The sequence below is a fragment of the Lemur catta genome, chromosome 2 (assembly GCF_020740605.2).
Source record: "Lemur catta isolate mLemCat1 chromosome 2, mLemCat1.pri, whole genome shotgun sequence".
Taxonomy (NCBI): domain Eukaryota; kingdom Metazoa; phylum Chordata; class Mammalia; order Primates; family Lemuridae; genus Lemur; species Lemur catta.
Genome location: NC_059129.1, coordinates 91,634,140 through 91,658,955, shown reverse-complemented (window position 1 = coordinate 91,658,955; position 24,816 = coordinate 91,634,140). Strand labels below are relative to the sequence as shown.

Below are 24,816 nucleotides of genomic sequence, written 5' to 3'. Positions count from 1 at the left end.
AAATGGGCATAGACGGGGCCTATCTAAAAATGATACAAGCCATATATGACAAACCCACAGCCAACATCATACTCAATGGGGAAAAACTGAAAGCATTCCCACTTCAAACTGGAACCAGACAAGGCTGCCCACTGTCCCTATTACTTTTCAACATAGTATTGGAAGTCCTTGTATCAGGCAAGAGAGCAGAATCAAGGGAGTCCAAATAGGAAAAGAAGAGATCAAACTCTCACTCTTTGCTGATGATATGATATTATATCTAGGAAACCCCAAGGATTCAACCAAGAGACTCCTGGAATTGATCAATGAATTCAGTAAAGTCTCAGGGTACAAAATCAATACACACAAATCAGAGGCATTCATATATGCCAATAATAGTCAAACGGAGAACCAAATTAAGGACTCAATACCCTTCAAAATAGCAACAAAGAAAATAAAATACCTAGGAATATATTTACCTAAGGAGGTAAAAGACCTCTATAGGGAGAACTACGAAACACTGAGGAAGGAAATTGCAGAGCATGTAAATAGGTGGAAAACCATACCATGCTCGTGGATCGGAAGAATCAACATTGTTAAAATGTCTATACAACCCAAAGTTATCTACAGATTCAACACAATCCCTATTAAATTACCAACATCATTTTTCACAGATATAGAAAGAATAATTTTACGCTTTGTATGGAACCAGAGAAGACCCCGTTTAGCAAAAGCAATTTTAAGCAACAAAAACAAAATGGGAGGTATTAATTTGCCAGACTTCAAACTATACTACAAAGCTGTGATTATTAAAACTGCTTGGTATTGGCACAAGTGCAGGGACACAGATCAGTGGGGCAGAACAGAAAATCCAAATATAAAACCATCCTCATATAGCCATCTAATCTTTGACAAAGCAGACAAAAACATACTCTGGGGAAAAGACTCCTTATTTAATAAATGGTGCTGGGAAAACTGGATAGCCACATATAGAAGACTAAAACAGGACCCACAGCTTTCACCTCTCACAAAAATCAAATCACAGTGGATAACAGACTTAAACCTTAGGTGGGAAACTATTAGAATCCTAGAAGAAAATGTAAGAAACACTCTTACAGACATTGGCCTAGGCAAAGAATTTATGAAGAAGACCCCTAAGGCAATCACAGCAACAACAAAAATAAATGGGACCTGATCAAATTAAAAAGCTTCTGCACAGCCAAAGAAACAGTCATGAGAGTAAACAGACAACCTATAGAATGGGAAAAAATTTTCACATACTACACATCAGATAAAGGACTGATAACAAGAATCTATTTAGAACTCAGGAAAATCAGTAAGAAAAAATCAAACAACCCTATCAAAAAGTGGGCAAAGGACATGAATAGAAATTTTTCAAAAGAAGATATAAAAATGGCTAACAAACATATGAAAAAATGTTCAACATCTCTAATCATCAGGGAAATGCAAATCAAAACCACAATGAGATACCACTTGACTCCAGTGAGAATGGCCTTTATCAAAAAGTCCCAAAACAATACATGTTGGCATGGATGCGGAGAGACAGGAACACTCATACACTGATGGTGGGACTGCAAACTAGTGCAACCCCTCTGGAAAACAATATGGAGATACCTTAAACAGATTCAAGTAGACCTACCAATCGATCCAGCAATCCCATTATTGGGCATCTACCCAGAAGAACAAAAGTCAGTCTATAAAAAAGACACCTGCACCTGAATGTTTATAGCAGCACAATTCACAATTGCAAGGATGTGGAAACAACCCAAATGCCCATCAATTCACGAATGGATTAGTAAATTGTGGTATATGTATACCATGGAGTATTACTCAGCTATAAGAAATAACGGTGATACGACATCTCTTTGGTTCTCCTGGAGAGAGTTGCAACCCATTATATTAAGTGAAGTATCCCAAGAATGGAAAAACAAGCATCACATGTACTCACCAGAAAATTGGTTTCCCTGATCATCACCTAAATGCACACTGGGGAATGATACCAACTGGATATCAGACTGAGGCGGGGGGTGGGGGGAGGGGATGGGTGTATGCCTACATGATGAGTGCGTTGCACACCATCTGGGGAATGGTCATGCTTGAAGGTGCTGTCTCAGGGAGGTGGGGGGTGGGGGGAGGGGATGGAGGTATGACTACATGGTGAGTGCCAGGCACTGTCTGGGGAATGGACATGCTTGAGGCTCTGACTCAGGGGGATGGGCGGGACATGGGCAATATATATAACCTGAGCTTTTGTACCCCCATAATAAGCTGAAATAAAAAAAACAGAAAAACAAAAAAACTTTTCACTGTGTTTTATATTTCCTTAAATAAATTTTTCATTTCCAAAAAAAATTCATGTTTACCCACTTACTTGGAAAAGTATGGGTTGTAGACAAAGAAAGCTAACAATATTTCCATTCCCAATTGTAAAGGTATAAAAATGATTATCGCTAGCTAAATTAGGTTATTGATTCTACAAGCAAAACTTTAGAAATAAAAATAAAATAACTCAAAAAATCAATTTTCACTATGAATGAAGATCTAAGTAGTTGAAATCACAGATTAAGAGTAGACAGCCAAGTACTATTCTTCTTCTCTGAGATCTGCTGTCCTTTCCTGATGTTCACACTAAATGGTCTGTGATTTCCCTGTTTGCTTCCTGCATGCATTTTACAAGTTATTAAATTATATTTCCCTCTAGTAATATTTCATACTGAGTATGGTTCTACATTTTAGCTGAGAACCTAATTTCATCTTCCACTTCAGAGATTACAACACAACCCTTTTTCAAAAACACTGAAATTACATTTTTTTAGGTAGAATGGTTTTACTACTTTTATAGTTCCTCTCAATCTATGCACAAAAGGAATATCACATGCCTCATTTAACAATTATTTAAGATTACAGAAATTAGAAAAGTATTTTTTTTAAATGCCTCTTTACTTCCATTTGTAGTACATCTGGGAAATAGGGAAATTCACTTACCAGTGAAAAATTAAAATCCACATAGATAGTCTTAATACTATTAAATATTTAAGAGTAGAGCTAATAGTTTCTACATAGATACTTTTCCTTTAATTGACATTGTTTTACACACATTAAGAACAGTAGCTATTTCTACCTATCTTAGAACACTTTAAAGATAGATCTTAAGCAACTGTGCTATTACAAACAGTAAGCAGCACATTAATAGCTACGGCCATGTCACTTGATATTTGCATCTTCCAGCTGTAGCCAATATGTAATGAACTTCATGAAAGAGGGGAAATAAATCTCAAATTATTATCATTTGAAGTTTGTTTTTCTATTTTCTTTTTGCTGGGGATCAGGAGGAGCACAATATCATGGTTTTATCAACTTTTTTTAAACAGAAAAATAAAAAAATCATAATCTTATTTAGAAAAATAAAATAAGATGTCTCTTGCAGACTTAACCTTGCCAAGCACTAACAAGTCTAGGAAAAGAAAGATACATATAATTAATTCTCCCCGTTAGATATACATAACTGAGTAGTTAGATATTATTATAAAAATTAAACATGCATAAAATTAATGTTTCCTACTTAAATTTGTAGAGGCCTACCTTTCACAAATTTGCTAATACTTGTTTTGCATGGTAGTGGAAGACCATAAAAATGACTATGCAAGCTGAAACTCTGCAAAGTGTTCTTAATAAACAATAGGATGAATCACAACTATTCTGTGGCCTTTTAAAAACTTCTGTGAAAACACTGGTATAGGGAAATAAAAAATAAAATATTTATAATTCTGTACAGTATAATTTAGTATATTAGAAACATGGAGAATAAAAGTGTTTTATTTCTTTGTATAAAAACTTAATCAAGAATAGTCTGAACAGTGCTTGCTTTCTTATCATCATATAACTTGCAGTGTGGAGCAAGTACCTTTACTATGCCTTACAAATTGTCATACCACTTTCTAACTCTGGATCAGCTTCCAACATTTTATTCTTTGCCCTTTCAATGTCTTGGAATATCTCCAAGAGTTCCTTTAATGTGAAGTTTTTTTGCCAACTTCACATCCTTTAAAATGTTTTCATCCTTTTTGTCACAGCTACTTTCCTCATTTATGTCAGTAAGTGTGCCTTTACGAAGTCCTTCTGACTGTGAGCTAGAGTCTCTTGAACAATGGCAGTGTCAACATTCCCACAGTCAGCCATTCCTTCTATAACTCCATTTACGCTTGAATCCAATTTTATTTCCAGTGTTATCACTTTTCATTTCTTTGCTGCACTTTTATTTTTGTTGGCCAATTCCCCTTTTGACTATTCATTTTTGTAAAATGTCACTGGGTTTACCACTGGGAGACAATGAGGCAACACAGCTACGTGCTTTGTTATTTGTGAACAAAGAGTAACAGATGTGCAGTGATCAATCACTGGCAAACTAGAAAATAAGTGACATAATTGTCACGGATCATGATATGCATCTGTTATTTATATACTGATTTGTAGACTGAAGAACTGGCAGTAAAGTCTGCACTTCATGCCATTATTCAATTAATATACCAAGGTATCTTGGTAACTGATATTTAAACTGTGTTGTTGGTAGACTGATGTCATTTAACTAAACTGTGGTAACTGAAATTTGTGCAAAACAAGGACTTCCTGTATAAGCATATGTGCCTAATTATATACATCTTAAAAAATGTTTAAAAAACCATGTATAGACAAAAGAAAAGTAAAATAAAGTCACATACCGGCATGAGATAACTGAGATTCATCATCACTATCATCATCTTTTCTTCCTTTCTTCTTGACTTTTTTAATTTTGTACTCTCTGGCATTGCCCCCACCTCCTCCCCTCACACTTCCACTGCCCTCTGGTGGGAAAACAACATTAGTTAGTATTAGTTAGTATTATCTAACTAAATCACTATTTTTAGAAATGATGACACTAATCGTCATATTTAACTGTACAGCAGAAAAAGGCAAAATAAAGAAACTTTTAGACTCTTTTTAAACTTGGAGTTTCCTTATTGAAATAAAAGCCTAGTAAATCTAATCAATAAAAAAAAAATCAATAAAGAATAAAATAAGGAATCTCTTGAATTTAAGCAACCTATTTTCATGGCCTCCCTGCTCTAAATGCAGTCTCTTCCTCTTTCTCTAATGTCACCACTTTTCTGTAGCTCTGAATCTTTTCATGGCCAAACCCATTCCTTTACCTCTTCTACCTTCCTCAGAAGAAATGTGCCCTCATTTATGCATCTCTGTTACCACAGCCTCATCAATAACCCTCTATTATAATACTTCACAAATTTAATTATACTTGGTTTTGCCTTCTTGGTTGAAAGATTATTATCCATGTTTAGAGGAGAAATCCTGACTCACCCACTACCCAATCAGATTACAGACATCTTGAGAGCAAGGAGCATGTCTCAATAATGTTTATATTTCAGGGGTTATTGCAATGCTTGAAATTTAACAGGGGCTCAATAAATGTTGACCATGAACATTAAATTGGCCAAGTAAAAAAAAAGCCATTATCAATCAACTATTGGCTAAATATAGACTAAAAAATACAAATTATGGACAAACTCAAATTGTAAATATAAGTAAAAAATATTGAGGTATTTAAAATATTTATTCTACAAAATAGAACACTTACAATAGGTGAAAAATATTGCAACTGAAAAATACTGAAAACACTGAAAAATATTGCAACTATATTTCTTCATAAAAGACTATTTTTTTCCAATAAAGTGGTTTATATAAACTAAAGATATTTTTCTAAATTCTAAGAATGACCCTTAGATTTCATCATATCCTAGAATTAAAGCTTCTGTTAATTTCTTTTTCCCTTGCTTTTACGATGGAAAAATACTATTTTTCAAAAGCACAAGTCTAAAGCGAATGTATTTTACACAATTTGGTAGTAAGTTTCTTATAGGGAGGACATTCATGCTTGACATGATTCCACACACTGTAATTAAACTATTTCAATAAAATAGCAATATCACTGAGAACAAAATATCAGATGACATTTAACTTTTAACAAGAAATAAAATAGACTAGTTATACTGACATAAGAAACCAATCGATTAAGGCAAATTTATAATTATAGCTTCAAATAATGTGATAAAATATGCATGGCTTGTGAATATTACTCTGACTTACAGGAGTAATTTACTATAGTTTTCCTAGAAGAATAGAAAAAAGTTTCAAAATACCATTGATAGGTTTTGCAGACAAAGATTTTGGAAGAGGAAAGAAATTATCTTAAAGAAATAAAAGTAAATTCCCATAGCAAAAATTTAGTTTTTATATATATGTTCAATGTAGCTATATTTATTAATGAAACATGGTGACTATATTAAATTTCTTTAACCCTGATAAAGCACTGATAACATTATTCCTACTATAAAAAGTATGGAATACAGATGCTACTTTTCCAGTGCAAGTTATGAATATACCAGTGATATCTAGAATAATTTCCAGTGAATTTAGATAATAAAAGAAATTAAAAAATAATATTTTATTGGGAAATTCATTCACTAAATATATATAGAGCACCTAAAATATAACAAAAGTAGTGTTCTGGGTATGTACTAGAAGTACAACAATAAACGAGATAGGCGAGGTTCCTCTACAATAAAACACATTATAGTAATAAAGTAATGCAACAAAAAAACTGGCAAGATAAGGTGATAGAGACTGTGGTTACTATTCCGAAGGGTTATGGAAATCTCTCTAAGGAAGTGACATTTGAAGGTGAGTTCTGAATGAAAAGAAGGAACCATTTATTTGATGTTCAGGAGAGGACATTCCAGGTAGAGGGAATAGTGTGTGCAAAAGCTCTGAGGTAAACATGAACTTGGTAAATTTGAGAATCTATTAATAATAAAAAGGCTCTGGGCTGGGGAAAACAGGAGATGAACATGATCATGAAACATCATGAAATCAACGTTAGTTTTCACAAAAGAAAACAGAATAATTACCAATATTTCCATTTTCATAATTAAAATTTAATTCATTAGCAAAAGATTTGGTTGATATTAGCAGTTAAAATTAAAGATGAATCAACTAAAAGACCTTTCAAAGGGCTTAATAAATGTAACAAAGTTCACTGCAACAAATACAAAACTCATCTTTAAACATTTCTTGTTAATTTGTTACCTGCTGCTTTCCTTCTTCGCTCATCTTTTTTATCCTTTTTACTTGTACTAATGCTTTCTAAAATGGAGACTTGTTTCAGATCTTCTTCAGTGACTAAATGCACAGGATTATTTTTCATTTCCTGAAATAAAACATGCTTTTTCTGTTAGGAAAAATATACAGCATTTCAAAAAGCATAAAATAAAAGTTGTTTATATACTAATTATTCTTGTTTGGTTTGATTGTTAAGGACTATAGAGCTTTGCCTCAGAGCAGCCACTCTAAGGAAGTTTTTCCTTGCCAAAAATCAGTCTCTTTCCTTGCTGTTCTTGGCTTTTCCCTAGGTAATGAGAAATAGTATCTGGTCACAGAACAACTTATCACACGGCATCAGATGAAATCCTCTTCAGCTGTTATTGACCAGTTTTACCACTGCTGAATAGATGCTCCATGTTCCCTTTTTGAGATTTCCAAGTGAAATGCCACCTAGATACTTGAGGTTACTGGAAAGATAAAGAACCCTCCATCTCCCACCCAAATGACCATATGTAAGTTGCATACTAAGTCATATAAACAATTTTTTCCCCAGACCCATTCTTGATGGTCTTTGTTGTTTAAAAGTTTATGTTAACAACAATGAACTACTTCTAAGTTCAGTTACAGGTTCTTTCTCATGGGAAAGGGTCCTACTATCTCTAGTGATAAAAGTACATTTTCACGGTAAAAGTGCTATTGTTTCTTTTTTGATTTTTTAAAGAAAAATGCTTAGAATGTTGACAGTTCAAGTAATAGAATCATCTTTTTCTGAACTTATTTTTGTGGTTAGAAGGTTAGAGCCCAAGGAAAAAAGAAAAGTAATGACTATATTAAACTTTACTTTAGCAAAAGACCACAAATACAAATAATAGTCATTTAGTAACTAGTAGTTAACATGTACCAGACATTTTATATACATCCCTTATTTGTTTATATTCATCTTTTCCAGAGTAGATATCATCATCCTTTCTTTGAAGATAAGAAAACTGGAGGTTTGTTTGTCTAAAGTCACACAGAGAGTAAGCATGTTTAAACTCAGGTTTACTGGTATCAAACCTATATACTTTTTAATCTTCTCTGCAGCTTATCAGGCTAAATGCAGAAAATTATCTCATTTTTAGACTATTAAAGAGCTTAAAAGGAGTATAGCTAAATACAAATTATTTACATATTTAATAAGCTCTCATGTGTTTGTTAATAGTTTAAGAAAAACAGACTTGTTTTACCTATTTGAGAGCAGGCTTTATAAGGAGATGGTACTGCTAACTAGAAACATGAAAAGAACAGTCATTAAAGAGGACCTAGCTTCACCTCTATTTCAAAATACTTTGATAGCAGTTGCTCTGAGGAACTAATCAATTGTGAGGGGTAACAAAATTTCCTTTCTCAGTAAGTTATCATGTTTGTGTATCCCAAAAAGGTAAAATTAGTGAGGCTCTGCTAGATTTAGTAAATATGTTGTATACTGATTGAAAAATAAACTGTGTATTATTCATATCATACATTTATTCCTAATATACATTCATACAAATGATGCTTGTGTACATTCTAATGTTTTACAGTTGGACCAATACCCTCAGGCAACTTGACTGTGAAGTGTATGATTTCATTTATGTGATTTCAATTTATAAAATCAGTTCCCCAAGTTCTGGTTTATATGTTCTGATGGGAATAAGAGAAAAAACAAATCTGGGAGAGGAAATAAAAAGTAATGATACATTAAAGGAAAATGAGATGTTATACAAAGTGTTCATTTTTGGGTAGACTGCTTACCCCATTTTCCAAAAGACATTAGATGATTCTAATGTGAGAATACTGCTAAAATTAGCAGATGAAAGGAAATCTGGCATACCTTTTCAGCTTTCTGGTGCATCAGTTCATTGAAGAGTTCTGTACAGTCATTTATAAATTTTTCACTGACTACCACAGTGTCACTAAAGACTACAGCTGAAGCCTGTTTGCTGAACGCTCTCATCACCTGTTGAAGCAATATGGCAGCATCTTCAACCGATAAAGAACTGGGCAGCAGAGGCTAGAATTACAAACAAAAAGAAAATGAAGTGTAAATGCAATATAATACAGACAAACCATTTGTTATGTATATACATGCTTTCCCTAAGTGATCTCATTCAGTCCAGTGGCTTTTGGAACCATATTTATACTAACTTTCCAAATTGTATTTCTTATTTCATTACCACTCTGAGCTCTGAAATTGTATATCCTGTTGTCTGCTTTCCCCACTTGTATGCCTAATAGGCATCTTTAACTCTGCAAGACAACACTGAAACCTACACGCACACTTACTTCCTCTCTAACACAAACCCTCAAACAATCCATCAGCATGTCCTGATAACTAACTCCAAAATCTATTTTGTCTTAGCTCTTTCTAATCTGAAATTACCTCATTTCCATAAACTATCTCTCCACAGTGAAAGTGCCCTTCTTGAGTGCAGGAAACTTGTCTGGCTGCCACATCCCCAACAAGCAGAATGGTGCACAAAGAAAGTATTTAATAAAATTTCTAAATGAATTAAAAAACACTTAAATCTAGAATCTTTGGGAACTTGTGTATCCAAAATAGGGAATTTTCTGCTTTATAAAGAGCATTTGAGCCCTGACTAGAAAATAATGGATTGTCCTCTTGTTTATTTTTCTTTACCTACACTTATCTCTTTGGCATAATGAAGGGCAGGGTCAACATTGAACACTGAAGTAAAACACTATCAGTGCCAAAGCAGCTTGTGTTAATACATTAGCAGAGATTAAAGGATAAGGAATAAAAAAATGCTACCCGATGCCTGATGCCAGTACAGTTGTAAATACAACACAGTGAGAATTCTCATCAATTTCTGTATCAGGATTGATATGGGTGTTATATTGTTTGCTTGTTTGAGATTTATAGAATTCTTGATGTTGACTATCCACATGTAGAAGGTCACTCTGTACTTCAAAAGCCAGAAAGATTTTATGAATAAAATAAAGATTTTTATTTTAATGATGACTCCTGAAATTTCTAAAGCTAACATTGCCTTTAGGTAATTGTTTAAATGGCCTTATATTAGTAATATATGAATGGTCACTGGTTTAAAGAAAAGTTGAGAAGAAAGTGATAAAACATACTGCAATATCAACCCATGTTCCAGAGCTGATGGCTTCCTCTACTGATGCTTCCACCTGATCTACAAGTCCTTGACCAACACAAGCTGCTTTCAAAAACAACAGTTGCGTAGCCTTAAATCTCTTCTTTATGTAGCTTACAGCATCTGGTATTCCAAGTCTGGACAAAGAATCAAATTCTAGAAAGACATCACAAAGTTGGAATAGAATTATCAATCATTCACACCTTTTAGAAATCTTAGAAAAACTTAAGTGCTACCAAAACCTATTTGTGAACACGCTGTATTGTAATATATTTTAGGAATAAAGCATAGGAATGTATCCCAGCCTATTTTTTGGTTATCTCACCTTTCCCAATTTTTATTACTAAAGATATTTATAGCAAAATTAGTTCAAGTACTTCCTCAATATCAGCTATGTCACTCCCTCTCCAATTGAAGGGCCAAAGGGAAACATGAGGAGCACAGAGTAATATAATCAGAAATGGGGATGAAGGAGAAGGTCATGGTTCAAGAAGCAAAACCTGGAATTTATTGTGATTATAGTTAATTAAAAGAATGAAACTTATTTTTTTAAATGGTTCATCAGACAATATAGAACAAAGTAATTCTCTAGTTTAATTTAAACTAGAAAAAGATTTAGAGTATAAAACAAAAATAAAAAATAAAAACTTAAATTTACAGCCAATAAAGTTATTGGAGAGATCTTCCTAACTCCCCTACCCCTACACCAAATAATCATACTTAAGGTAACTAATTATAACAAATTTCTAATCCAAGCCTATGGTTGAAGAAACTGAAAAGTACATTATAGGAAGTCAAGAAAACATAAGCAAAACCCAATGTACTACTATGTATTTAAATTATTTAAATACCAATAATTTATAGGATTATTACTAAGTAATCTTTTAATGGCTTAACTTGGGTTGTAAAATTGCTCAAAGTGAACTATGTGTACAAATATATATATATAAACTACTATATATAACTGAGCTATATATATATATTTGCTAATTGTTTTAATAACTGAATTCAGTCAATGTACTTTATCCAAATGACAATAGAACTTCAGAAACAGAATTAAGAATAACTTTAATGTTTCTGAAGTACTAGATAACTAACAGAAATAAACACTTGTAAAGCTGATTGCAAACAAAATATTTCTAAGATGATGTATCTGAAAAACTGGGCAACTTCATAAAATACAAGATATAATAATAAATGTAATTACTTTTATAAATTAAAAATACTTGAAGTTTAGTAGTATCATATTAATATAACTGGAAGATTGGTAAAAATAACAGATTTTGGTCTTTCTACATTAAAATTGTTCAGTAACTATGGAACTAAATTCAGTTCCAAGACCCACAGAAACCTGCACTGTGATTACTTTTATACTCAAAGAGAACATTATAATCTTCTCATTAACAATAGGAAAGTACACATGGACTCCAGGGTTAGTACAATACTTTTTAAGAATGTGTTTAGTATTAGAACGAAATTTTAGTTTCAAGACAAAAAAATAGTTACCTAGGTAGCCATTCTGTCTGAAAAAGGAATCCACCCAAGTGCTCTGTGTCCTGGAGTAGATGTCAGGGACAAACACTGCTTTATCCTGTCTCCCACCAACCACAGTGCCTCGTAAGCGTCCACCATTAACAAGTTCCTCAAGTACAGCTTAAAACAAACCCATACAAACACAAATAAATCAGAGCAGATACAAATCTTAAAGAGTAAAATACTTTATTATTTCATAATTTACCTATTCTTATCCTGTTAAAAACCAATTTAAAGTTCAAATAGCATAAAGGAAGGTATTATATTTTAGATACAACTTTCCTGCCATTTATGAGAATACTCAGGTCATAAGTTCAGGGAAATTCGGCAACCAGCTGAAGGTGTTGAACTTGTAACTCAAACTAGTTAATATTAACAAATTGAATTTTTTAGTTTGGTAATTTTGGAAAAACAAATCCAGCATGCCATTATTTATCTCATGATTTGTTTAAAAGTGGATGATACAACACTTTGAGAATAGATAATATGCAATCAATAGCGTTAACAAGTTCAATTTTCTAATATTTAGAAAAATCAAGACACCTGGACCACATTAGAATCAGTAGTGTGAAATAAAACTATGAACATTTTCACAAGTTACTGCATTTCTGCTGTTTAAACTGAAGCAACTTGTTTCAACCCTATCTATAAGAGAAGTATAATGCTGTGGTTAAAAGGATAGATTCTGGAGCCAGACTGCTTAAGTTTAAATCTCAACTGCTACCTACTAGCTAGGAAACACTGGGCAAGTAATTTTCCTTATCCCTTCATTTTCTTATCTGTGAAATGGGGATAATAATAATACCTACCTCATAGGGTTGTTGTATTCAAGTAAAATGCTTAGAAAAGTAACTGGCATATAATAAGCACCCAATAAATATTAATTAAATATTAATATCATGACTACCACCACCACCACCACCATCATCAGACTGATACCAGTTTAAAAAGTGGATAGTGCTGCCATTAATACCAAATTTATGCTTTGTATTTAAATCATAACATTTAACTAAACAATTTTTGTTGTTTTAAGAAGCAAATACATTCAAAAGATGCCTGGCACAAAGAAAGATTAATGAAAATTAGTCTTTAGCAGAAATAAAAATTAATTTATGTATGAATTTCAGAATTTCAATGTTGAGTAAATTAAAATACAACAGAAAAGTCCAGACTTCTCAATAGACTACAACACATGATTCTCAATTGGGAATGACTGTACTACACAAATCCATCCTAAATTCCAGCCAAAGTTGTGAAGTTATCAATTATTACTTAAAGAACTTTACATTATAATGAAATCACACCCACCCCCAGTTACGCAGATTCCAAAAAACTCATAGTTTAATTTTAAATCTGTCTTAAACAAAAATTTTGAATTTAAAGTTGTTTTTTTAAAAATGTAGTGAATGAAAATTTTTGATTCTATATTTGAATTTCTTTTCCATTCTTCATTTTAGTTTTTACATTTGCACAGAATATGCTGAGTTGAAAGATTAAGTCATTGTTTTCAAAAAATTATTCTAGGAGAGCATTAAAAAAACCCCTCAAAATCTCATAAGAGCTTCAGAAATACACCAAGAAAATAGACAATGAACCAAGGTTATTTTGGAGATAACATTATGTTTGAATGCTAAGAATATATTTTTATAGCTATAAACTCTTTGTAAAAATTTTGTTAGTGAAACAGTATTTACTTTCATATTAGAAAATACAGCAAAAAACCATAAGAAACAAAGTAAAAATTATTCTTAATCCTACAATTTTAAATCTCTTTCTGTATGTATTGTATAACAGTATATATGTATATATATGTGTGTGTGTGTGTATGTTTTCATTGTATATACATACTTTTTTTTCCACATTCTACTCCTCTAGGGCTAACCAATAGTAAATGTTTGTTGGGTATAACAGAGAGATATGTATATGAAAACTGACACATAGAAACTTTTTCAAACCAGGAAATATTTTAGTTACATTAAGTTTTTATATTAAAAGATGAAAAACATTAAAATTAATAAGTTTTACATTAACAATCTATTCAGCAGCTAATTAAGTGAACATAATTTAAATCAAACTTACAATAAAGAAGCTGCTCCTGAAATCCATATTTTGAAATCAAAGAATTCACTGCTGTAGGCCTTAATAGAAAGTTAAAACGACAAAAAAAGAGAAAACTTTTGACTCATTATAGAGTTACACAGACTTATGAATTAATAAAATAACTAGGATAGAGTTTGTAAAAAACACCAGTTAATTTAAAGGAAAAAAACGATGCCCCAAATTACACAAATCTTAGATCCTTAATCAGAATTAGGCTACTGAAATACCAGGGAAATCAATCTGTCTTCCCATCTGTGATCAACTTACATTTCCATCCCACCAAATTTCACCTCAGATTTCTGTGATACTTGACTATTTGCCTTGTCCTTTACTGTACATTTGTTTTCCTTCATTCTGTTATTTCTATCTGGGAGGTTCTTTCCTGAAGTTGGGAATATTCAAGTGAGTGTTATATGATTCCATTTTCGAAGAAAAATGAGATCATATGTGCACTGAAAAGAATTTAGAATGATATACTCCTAGATTAGGGTGACTGATTGGGAGGGATCCATTTAAAATGCCCCCTTTTTTTTGCTTACCAGTTATTTTCTATAATGACTATGCATTTTTTTTTATTAGGCCGCTTTTAAAAAGGTATAAATTATGTAACATAAAATCTACCCAACTGTAAGAGTACAATTCAATCGTAATGAATTTATAGAGTTGTACACTCATCACTACAATATAGTTCAGAACATTTTCACTACCCACAAAGTTCCTTGATAGCTATTTGTAGTTAATTTCTACTGCAACTCCTAGATCAACAATTTGTTTTCTGCCCCTATAAATTTCCCTTCCTTGACATTTAATACACAGAATCAACATGTGCTCTTGTTTCTGTCTTCTTTCACTTAGCATGTTTTTGAGGTTCATCCACGATGAAGCATGCATCAGTAGTTCATTCCTTCTTATTGCTGAACAGCATTCTATTGTATAGATATACAACATTTTGTTTATACATTCATCAGCTGACATTTGAACTGTTTCCAGTTTGGGGCTATTATGAATAATGCTCCCATGAACATTCATGTTCTTGTCTTTGTGTGAATGCATGTTTCCATTTCTTTTGGGTAGATTCCTATATTTCCTTTATAATAACTACATTTTTTTAAAATAAAGGACAAAAAGGATATAGACTTTTTATTCTGATCACAACTTTTTTTCCTCTTCATTTTAAGCCAGTATGCCTGTTTTCTCTAGTTAAGGTTAGTCTATGCATATAATTAAAAGACTTTCAAGTAATTTCAACTTTTTAATCCTCTATTGTTGATTATTTAGGATGATATAAATTCTTTCTACAACAAACTTGGGAAAGCAGAAACAGTTGTCTAAAGTTGAACTGAGTATTTAAAACCCTTGTGTTTGGGGGATTTTTGACTAAATTATTAATCAAATTCTTATGTAGATCAATTTGTTTTTTGTTAAATTGTTTTACCCAAAATTGTCAGCTAAATTATCTAGAACCCTGCCTTAGCCCTTTTAGTGCTGCTATAACAGAATACCTGAGGTTGAGTAATTTTTAAAGAAAAAAGGTTTATTTAGCTCATGATTCTGGTGGCTGGAAAGTTCAAGATTGGGCAGCTATATCTGGTGAGGGTCTCATGCTGCTTCAACTCATGGTGGAAAGCAGAAAGGGAGTGGGCATGTGCAAAGAAATCACATGGCAAGACAGGAAGCAAGGGGGAGAAACCAAGGAAGCCAGACTCTGCAATAATCTGCTTGCACACACTCTCTCTCTCTCTCTCTCTCTGAGGAATTCATTCCCACTGGAGTGAGAACTCTGGTAAGAGGGCATTAATCTATTACTGAGGGATCTGCCCCTGTGACCCAGATACCTTCCACTAGGCCTGACTTCCCACACTGCCACAATGAGGATCAAATTTCATTATGAGTTTTAGTGAGTACAAACCACATCTAAACCATAGCAAACTTCCAAACCAACAAGGTCCAAGTTCTCTGTGAATTTTGCTTTCCCATTTACCTAATAATTATTACAATCTTCTCATTTTTTAATTCTTTGTGTTTTCCATTCCCTTCTACCTGAACACAACCTTACAAAAATACAGAGGGCTCCTTGAAGGACTTTATCTTAAAATTTTTGGGTACATAACTTATTGTGGGTGCTTAACAAATGTTGAATTGAGTTGTACAAAATTTCTAGCTCTTTTTGGTATGAGGAAACTTTAGCTGGATTTTTATTTCAATTTGGAATACAAGGTAGTTCTTCTCACTAATTCCTTTTGTTCTTCTTTCTGGCTATCTATAACAATAATAAATATAAACTTTCAAAATCAGAGATGCAGGTGATTTCTTTGAAGTTAGTCCAGAAAAATGGTGTAGTTCCTTATTTTTAGAGGCAAATATGAAGCTGTGGTACATTACATGGAACTGTCTAGAAGCCACATAGCTAGCAACATCTGAGACTCAGAACTTGTTTTCCTCTCATGATTTGATAGTATCTCCATATTGAGAAACTCAGGGCTACTATGAATGTGAAAAACATTGTTAATCTTGATGAAAATTACAATCACCACAATAATCAGTCAAGGAAAAACGTAAAGATTTGTTAGTAGCAAAAATATATTTTTAGTTTTTACTTTTTTGCAAAGTAATAAATGCAAAGGGTACAAAACAGTTACAAAACCGAATCCTCCTCCATTCCTATCACTCAGTCACACAGTTCCTCTCCCCAGAAACCACCACCAGTTTCTTGTGCTAGGATGGTGACCTGGCACAGGCTGTCAGAGCCCATGTGTGGTAAGGAGAGTATCCATATGGGAAAAGGAGCTACAGCAGCAATGGGAAACCAGTCACATTTACTTAATCAAATATGTAAATACATTAAGGATAATGGGAGTTGAGTTTCTCATGGTTAGAGAAGGGAGTTACAAATATGAAAAAGGAGGAAACTGGAATAAAACAAAACTTATGGTATTGGACTAGAATTGGAGGTATCAGTATAAACTCATGGTTTTTGATATATAAAAAGATACAGAAATATAGATATATAGAGGGGTGTATATATTTGTCTATGTATATCTTCAGTATAAGGACATTCTCCTAAATAGCCCTACTATCATATTAACATCCAACAAAAATAATAGTAATTTCCTAATGTCCTCAAGTACCAGTTATTTGAAGTATGTTGAATTTGAAGCACTTGGAAAACATTTCAGTAGGGATGCTATAGATGCTGTATAGGTAACACTGAGCCTGAAACAAAACTTTAAAGGCTAGGGAAAGGAGAAAGAGCCAGAAAAGGTGACTTAGAAGGTATGCTTAAAAGTGATAAAATCAGTAAAGTATTATTTTTTTTAAAACAGAGAATATTTTAAGAAGGAAGATATAACTGGAGTCAAAAGCTGTTACAAAGTCAAGTTAAATAAGGACAGAAAGTATCCATTATATTTAATGATATTGAGACATTAGTGCTATATATATGTAATAGAAGCTGGATAGGTAAGTTAAAAAGTGACAGAGGTAAGAAAATTGAGACATATATAGAGATATGTAGACATCAACTCTTGAGAAGGTTCACTTTAAAAAAAAGAACAAACAGGATAGTAGATGGAGTGGAATATGGGGCTCAGAGGTTTGTTTTAAAATGGGAGAAATCTGGACATATTTAAAAGTTGGTGGGACACAAAGCCACTGAGATACAGTTGATGACATGGGGGAAAGCAGAAAATTGAGAATGTAGGTTTTTCTGAATTCTATACTGGCGTCACACAGACCAAAACATTTCAGAAATTCTTATTTTGAAAAGTTAGTGATTTTGAAAGTGATACTGTTATTCATTAGAATTATAGAATGCTATATGGTAAAAAGGATCCTAAAATCATCTGGCCCCTCTGAGGCCCAAAGAAGTTAGGTGACTGACTTATTTGCTCAGGGTCACGTGCTTACTATGTGATAAAGCTATGACCCACATTCTTCTGACTTTAAACTGTATCTTCTTTCTATGATTACAGGGTGACTTTAATAAACTGATCTGGGCAGCAGTGTTTAAAGTGCATTCTGCAGAAGTGCACCTGGGGTTACGAGAGTGGTAAAGATAGTGAGAGGAAGGAGATGTGGGTTGGAGAGAGTTAGGCTGAATTCTAGGACTCTGAAATCCCCACTCCTATTTCACTCCCTTTTTATTTGTTTAATACACTGGGGCCCTAAATGACATTTTGTTTAAATAATTCAGCTGCTAGGAAAAAAATGCAAATCATGATTAAACACATTTACAAACACATATGCTTTAAAACATGCTTACCGGGTAATAGCACTGAACAGTCCACGGATGCGTGCTTTATGTCGAGCCACAAAAGCTTCAGTAAAAATTACTCCTCTGTTATCAAGATCAATATGTCCACTGATAATTCTACCAAGTCTCTGAGTTAGTGCCTGGGGGTAAATTTTTATTAATTTGAAAGGATAAAATAATACATATATATTTGCATAGTCATATTGAAGTCATGCTGTATGTTGAGGTATCAATTATGTGATTCAGAAATTTCAACAAGATATATAAACTTAAAGTGAAGATTCAGTACCTAGAAAACTTCATTATCTCATAACAGAGCCAAGAAATGAATCAAATTGTCTATATGTTAAAAGGCTTAGCTATCATATTAGCCCTTGCTAATAAAAGCTCCTTCTAATGTAAAATAACAGTGATTAACCAATATTGTAGATACAGGCAGCTTCTAACACATGGATAACCAAGACATATATGTGGATCTTGAAGAAGATCTTATCTGGAGCATCTAAGACTAACGGAGCGGAACAAATGTTTTTTCAAGATTCTGCAACCTAGTGAAACCTAAGACCTGAAATATTATCTTCTCTGATGCATATATTAATAAGTTATCTCTGTCCAGATGATCTAGAAAGGCAGATGATCTGGTTTCTTGGCAACCTGCTTTCAAACTTGAGAGTATTTCTCCATAGCTAAACTATGATTGGGGACAGGCATATCTCTAATAAATCTGGACATATTTTACATCCCAAGATAAGTTAAATCTACTTAAGTCAGCTCAGCTGATACTTCTATGATCTAGAAATATGTTTTTCAAACAATTTAATAAGCTTTTAGAATAATGCCTATGATATTCAGAAAAACTAGAACTGAAAAATATTAAGAAACTGTGTATGTTTCCACAATGTATTCAGAAACATAGTTTTGTAAAAAATCATTTGGATCTGAGCCTGGTATTTTTAAAAATACTTTTTAAAAATATATCTTTCACCTGTGATTAGCATGTATTTGTTCATATAAAATTGGCTCCTGAAATTTCAGCTACATAAAACAAATCTATACTATAAATGGTATTTTAAATACAATTAGGGAGGTTCATTCTCTTAATATGGGTAAATTAATCTGCTTATAAGTTAATCTCCTACAATTATGGTTTGGTAAGTTTTGTAAGCTGAATTTTCTTAAAGTGATGTATACCTAAAAAGAGATTTGGTTTTTCCCTTGTTTCAGTAAATAAAAAACAAGACTATCATTATTGAGTGCCTCCATTGTGTCAGACATTTCACCAGCTATACTTCATTGAAGCCTACGGAAAAGACATACATTTTACAGATATGCAACTTGAAGCACAAAAGAGATAAAATTATTTTCCTAATGTCAAACAAATAAGAAGTTGTATAGACAGGATTTAGATCCAGGTCTGTTTAACTCTAAAACTTATGCCCTTTCCAATGTACCAAATGGATCTCTATGATTCTAAAATGTCAAAACTACTTAAAAAAAACCAAACAAGAAAATAGCCTCCATTTTCAGGCAGCATTGTTATTATACAGTGAATCAAGATATCTTGAGTATTGACATAAGTATCTAAAGTTAAAAGAATATGTGAGATCCCTTGGCTCTTCTCCCTATCATATTAATAGTTTAAAGGAGGGAAAAAAGATTCCATCAAAAGATGTTGGTACTGCTAACATTTTGGGCAAGAAAATTCTTTGTTGAGGGGGATGTCCTGTGCATTGAGGATATTTAACAGCATCCCTGACCTTTACTCAGAAGAAGCCAGCAGTATTCCTTCTAAATTATAATCTTCATCAGTTATTTCTTAAAATATAACTGAGCAATCAGAACTGTAGATATCCTGGTTAGTTTCTATACAACTAAAATAAAAAGCATTAAATAAATTAATGCACTTATGGTATACTTGCTATTGCATCAAGACAGCCCTAGAGCTTGGTCTATTAATTGGTTTTAGAATGTCTCTCAGTTCAGGAAGATAGTCATTTTTGAACAGTCTCCTCAGAACCATCAGTATACAGGAAGTACCCCCAAAATACACTGCTATAACATATATCAAGTCAGATACTTGCAATAAATCAATTGATGATTAAAAAGTCTAGTTTTTTCCCCTCCTTTTATAATTCCTTGTTAAAAAGACAAATGATACTATTAAGAAAAAATACCTGTGTCAGAAAGTTTCCAGGAAGATCATAGGTTTTACACAGTTCTGATATGGTTACCTGACCACTTTCTTGCAATTTATCATTTACCTCTTCTGCTAACTGATCCAAATAGTTCCTAATAGTGAAAGAAAGAAAAGAATGAAAAAAAATTAGGAATGTTTTTTTCTCTATCTTTTATGTTTAATTTCTGTTGAAATAAGGTATGCCCCAAAAGTAATAAATTGGATATGTGTAAGTAAACACCATTACTCATATTCTAAAACTTATTTTTTCCCCATCAATGTAGTTAAGTGTAAGGTTAATCAAATGATAAATATTGGGATATTTTTTTTAAACAGTGGAAATGCTGTAGTAATTTTCCATTAATATTTTTGGAACAAATGTGCTTTCAGAATTAAGATCATATAGGAAAGATTACAAATGTTTTGTATTGCTTTAAGATAATAGAGAAAAAAAATCAAAGTTTATATTTTTCCCAAGTATTCCACACAATTAAGCACTACCTTTTTAAGTAGAATAATCCTTATAATGAAAATAAGCACTGTAAGAGTTCTAAAAATAAAAAATAAGTAAATAAGAAAAATAGAAAACAATTTCTAAATGAAATGCCTAACTGGACATATTAGCTTAAATTTAAATACTATTAAAAAAACAACAAAGTGCTCCTAAATATTGTACTTACTCATCTATCAGTTGTCCCAACACTAGCTGAACATGCTTTTCTGATTTAACAATGTCACCAATTCTATTTTCAATATGAGTCAGGTCCACATTAATTACCTGGAAAATACATACAAATTTAATTAGCAATAGATTCGTATTGTTTCTTAAGCTTGAAATTATACATTTAAAACTATATTATTTAAGAAATTACTTGTTCTTAAATTTTGAATTGATTGGAAATATTGTAAAAAGCCTTGGTCAAATAAAAACTTAGAGGCTTATTGCTTATTTACTTTCAGTTCTGAAGAATTACACTTTCACTTGCTAGGAAACTTTATATTAAGCAATAAGTTACATATTCATATAAGGAACACCATTTCACAAAAAACTTGCCAGCTTCTTGTATACAGCGTACCTTGGAAATGACATGTGCACCTATGTTAGTTTGAAAATATCTTCTACTCTTTTTTATATTTCTCTGTTCCACATACTGAAAACATGTAAACATGAAACTCTAATGATTTTTCTCCCCAAATTATAAAAACTCCACAATTATATAAAATGATAACTGTGTTTATTTAGAAAGGAATAAAGAATAGGCAAGTCAACTGAGAAAGAAGAAATTATTAAATCATTTTAATATATCAGAGCTTATTAAATTGATTCAATGTATCGGTGAGGATATGACTATTTCTTCACAAAACATCATATAAAATATGATACCAGTATTAGTGAATACTTTTAAAAGCACTGAACAAATTTATAGTATCAAAAAATTGAGAAATCAAAACAAAAATTTTGTAAATTTAAAATTTACCTGTTGCAGATCAACAATGTTTACTCGACCTTTAAAGAAAAGATATTCATTTATTTTAAATAACCTGTATGTGCACAACAATCCAAAACTGTAAATTCTAACAGATTTAAGTTTTGGACAAAGTCCTTCTACAAAGAACATAGAGCCACAATAATTAAGGTCTTCATATACAAACCATTAACTGAGTAAATCTTCATGGCCGAAGCATAGGCAATAATTTATTTTCAAAGTTCCCCCACCCCCAATCCCCACATCAGGCTAATCATGAGCATCAGCTGACACATAAGTTGGCTAGATCTATGGAGGGTATTCATTTCCCTTCACAACTCAGAATTTATCCATTGTGACCACAGATACTGACAACAAAATTAAGATGAACTTTTTTCAATTATTTGAAACTGAAAAGTAAGTTTCTACCTATCAGCAAAAGAAAATCTGTTATGTATTTCAAATTATAGCTCATATTTTATTAGTACTATGCAGGAAGATAAAAAATTAAGACAAACACCAAAGTTATATTCTGGTAACATCTAATCAAGAGTTGCTTTCATAGTTGCTTGTATTTGAGTAAGTGTTCAAATTTGTTCAATTTGTTCAAATTTTAAAAAGGCAAAGGAAAACAACTTTTTTTGCTTGTTTGTAATGGTATTTCATGCAATATGGCAGGTGTAACACCATATTGAACTGAGTTACCTAATTTGCAAATATTTAAAAGCACTTTTAAAAAAGCATGGTTACATAGCCTTGATTTTCAAAAAATCTATAATCCTTTAAAAATCTCTCTTCCCTCTCCACAATTGCCACCTGATTACAGGCAGTGGAGTGCCTTTCACTGAGTCATGCAATAAATTAATGAATTGCAAAAACAGTCAATTCCTATATAATACACATAACTCAAAGTGATAAAAATTCTATTTTATAAAGTGATAATATTTGAGTTCATTTAATTATATGACCATGTTTGCATGAGCCTAGTAAAAATGGTAATGCTGATTATCAAATTAACAATTGAAAAGGATGTCTTATAACCTCCAAATAATTTATTAGTTATAGTTTTAAGATGCTGTTTTTTTTTGTTTCCTCCTTCCAAAAATCCTTGAGAAAAACAGTAAAACATCACCTACCACCTCGGACATGTAGCTCATCTCTCATTTCTTTACTAATTTGGGCTGGAGTAATATATTCCTTTCCATCAAGTGTGTGAACTACCTCTAGCTGTTTCTGAGCAATCAATTTATTCACAATCTCAATGCAGTTCCGCTCTGACAACCTGAGGGAAGGAAGAAGAGTTAAGTTTTAAAACTGTACTTGACACACTGGTGCACAATAAAATTGACACAGCTTACGAAAACAGACTTTTAAAAAGTTTGTATAAAGAATCACTAACTTCTACATTACAAAATCTTTATCTTTCATTAGTATAACAATATTTATTAAGTTACAAAATCTCGAGTAAGCAGGTTTGCATACACTTAAATCATTTACTTAATTGATACATATCACTTTGTTACAAACTTCACGTTTGGTGTCTCTTCTAGGCCTGCTTCCAATCTTCCAATTTGAATAGAAAATTAAGGACACATTATTTAGGTAGGAAAAAAAAACACCTGCCTGACTTTTACTTCAATTTCCAGTTTAATCAGAATTTTCTTTTAAATTAAGTGCATAATTGGCTCACTCATACACTTAGTCTGGAGGCAGGCAGGGGATCTGGCCTACTAAAATCAGAACAGCTACTGTTGAGTTACCCACGCACTTACTATTGCCCTAGTTTGCTATCAGTGCTACAAAATACAGCTCAAGGGACTGCTGTCTTCGGGCCCAAAAAGAATGAAACATCGCAAGTAAGAAATAGTTAACGGATAATAAGGCTTCTATTAGTACTATATATATGTTCTGTAATATTAAAAAGCCGAGTTAGGGTCCTCCGGACACAGCCCCCTAAGGTTAGTGGGTTTGTAAAACATGTCAGTGACCTGAAGGCCTAAAAATCACAGGTGGGGTTCTGTTATGGTAGACAAAAAGGCAAAAAATTTTAAAGGGTCAACATACTATTTGCAAAGTACTGTATTTCGGGGTTAGTTTCTCCTTTCAAGCTCATTCTAGGTCAGCAAGTGTATAATAGACAGGATGCCACGGGGATTTCGTGGCAGGTGGCTGAGGAGGGAGCACGGGAACCCTCAATACACTCCGTAAAGACAGCCTGGCGGGAGTCACCGGCACGACCGTGGGGCGGGGGGGGGGGGGGCGCCAGCACAGAGCTGGGGCGGAGATGGGGGCTTTGGGGCGCCGCGGATTGCGGGCTTCCCCGGCGAGACCTGGACTCGGAATTGGGATCCAGGTTGGGGCAGAAGGAGCAAGTGGGAACGGTGACAGGGACTGAGAAGGTCCGGGGTCCAGGGCCAGGGATCTAAGGTCCCGGATCCCGGCGTCTCCGCCCAAGGCCTAGTTTGGGCTCCACAAAGGGAGGGTCGGGTCGGGCACCTCTGCGTGGCCTCGGCGAACTGAGCCCGCTGGAAATCGGCAGCCAACCGCCTGATCTCTTCCCAGGCATCCGCCATCACGGCCCGCTTCGCAGAGACGCGGAGGAACTGCAGACACGTCAGCCCGAAGGCGGCGAGAGGCGAGGAGAGGCTGAACGGGCAGCGCAGAGGGACAAGAGACTCCGCCCCCGACACCGATACCAAACGCGCGCGCCCCGAGGGGGCGGGGCCGGGCCGGAAGTGCCGCAGCCCCCCCCACCCGCGCAGCGCCTGGGCCTCGGCGAGGCTCGCCGGGTGGGGGCGCCTAAGAGGGCGGTTCTGGGGTTCCTGAGGGGCTGCGGGCGGGATGAAGGAAAGGGAGTGCCGAGTTAATAAAGTCTTATTTCAGACCTTTGTTTGCATTATCCCTAATGTTTCCCTATTCGTCAATTATTTTGGGGGCGGGCGCGGAGACAAGATACACCTGTGCCTGCAACCAGCGTCCTTTCTTCTCTCGCTATTA

General features: G+C 33.6%; 1 protein-coding gene across 1 annotated transcript in view; it reads right to left on the bottom strand.

Moving 5' to 3' along the window:
• UFL1 (UFM1 specific ligase 1) overlaps positions 1-24,459 on the bottom strand; it is a 35,231-nt gene extending 10,772 nt beyond the window's left edge. The window contains exons 1-12 of the mRNA XM_045544043.1: positions 24,316-24,459; positions 22,956-23,101; positions 21,832-21,860; positions 21,034-21,131; positions 20,352-20,466; positions 18,187-18,317; positions 13,905-13,963; positions 11,799-11,945; positions 10,273-10,448; positions 9,005-9,184; positions 7,138-7,258; positions 4,719-4,841 (exon numbers count right to left, since the gene is read on the bottom strand). Of these exons, the coding sequence (XP_045399999.1) occupies positions 4,719-4,841; positions 7,138-7,258; positions 9,005-9,184; positions 10,273-10,448; positions 11,799-11,945; positions 13,905-13,963; positions 18,187-18,317; positions 20,352-20,466; positions 21,034-21,131; positions 21,832-21,860; positions 22,956-23,101; positions 24,316-24,392 (1,402 nt within the window). The 5' untranslated portion in view covers positions 24,393-24,459. The remainder of the gene's footprint in view (positions 1-4,718; positions 4,842-7,137; positions 7,259-9,004; positions 9,185-10,272; positions 10,449-11,798; positions 11,946-13,904; positions 13,964-18,186; positions 18,318-20,351; positions 20,467-21,033; positions 21,132-21,831; positions 21,861-22,955; positions 23,102-24,315) is intronic.
• Between the last annotated feature and the right edge of the window lie 357 nt (positions 24,460-24,816).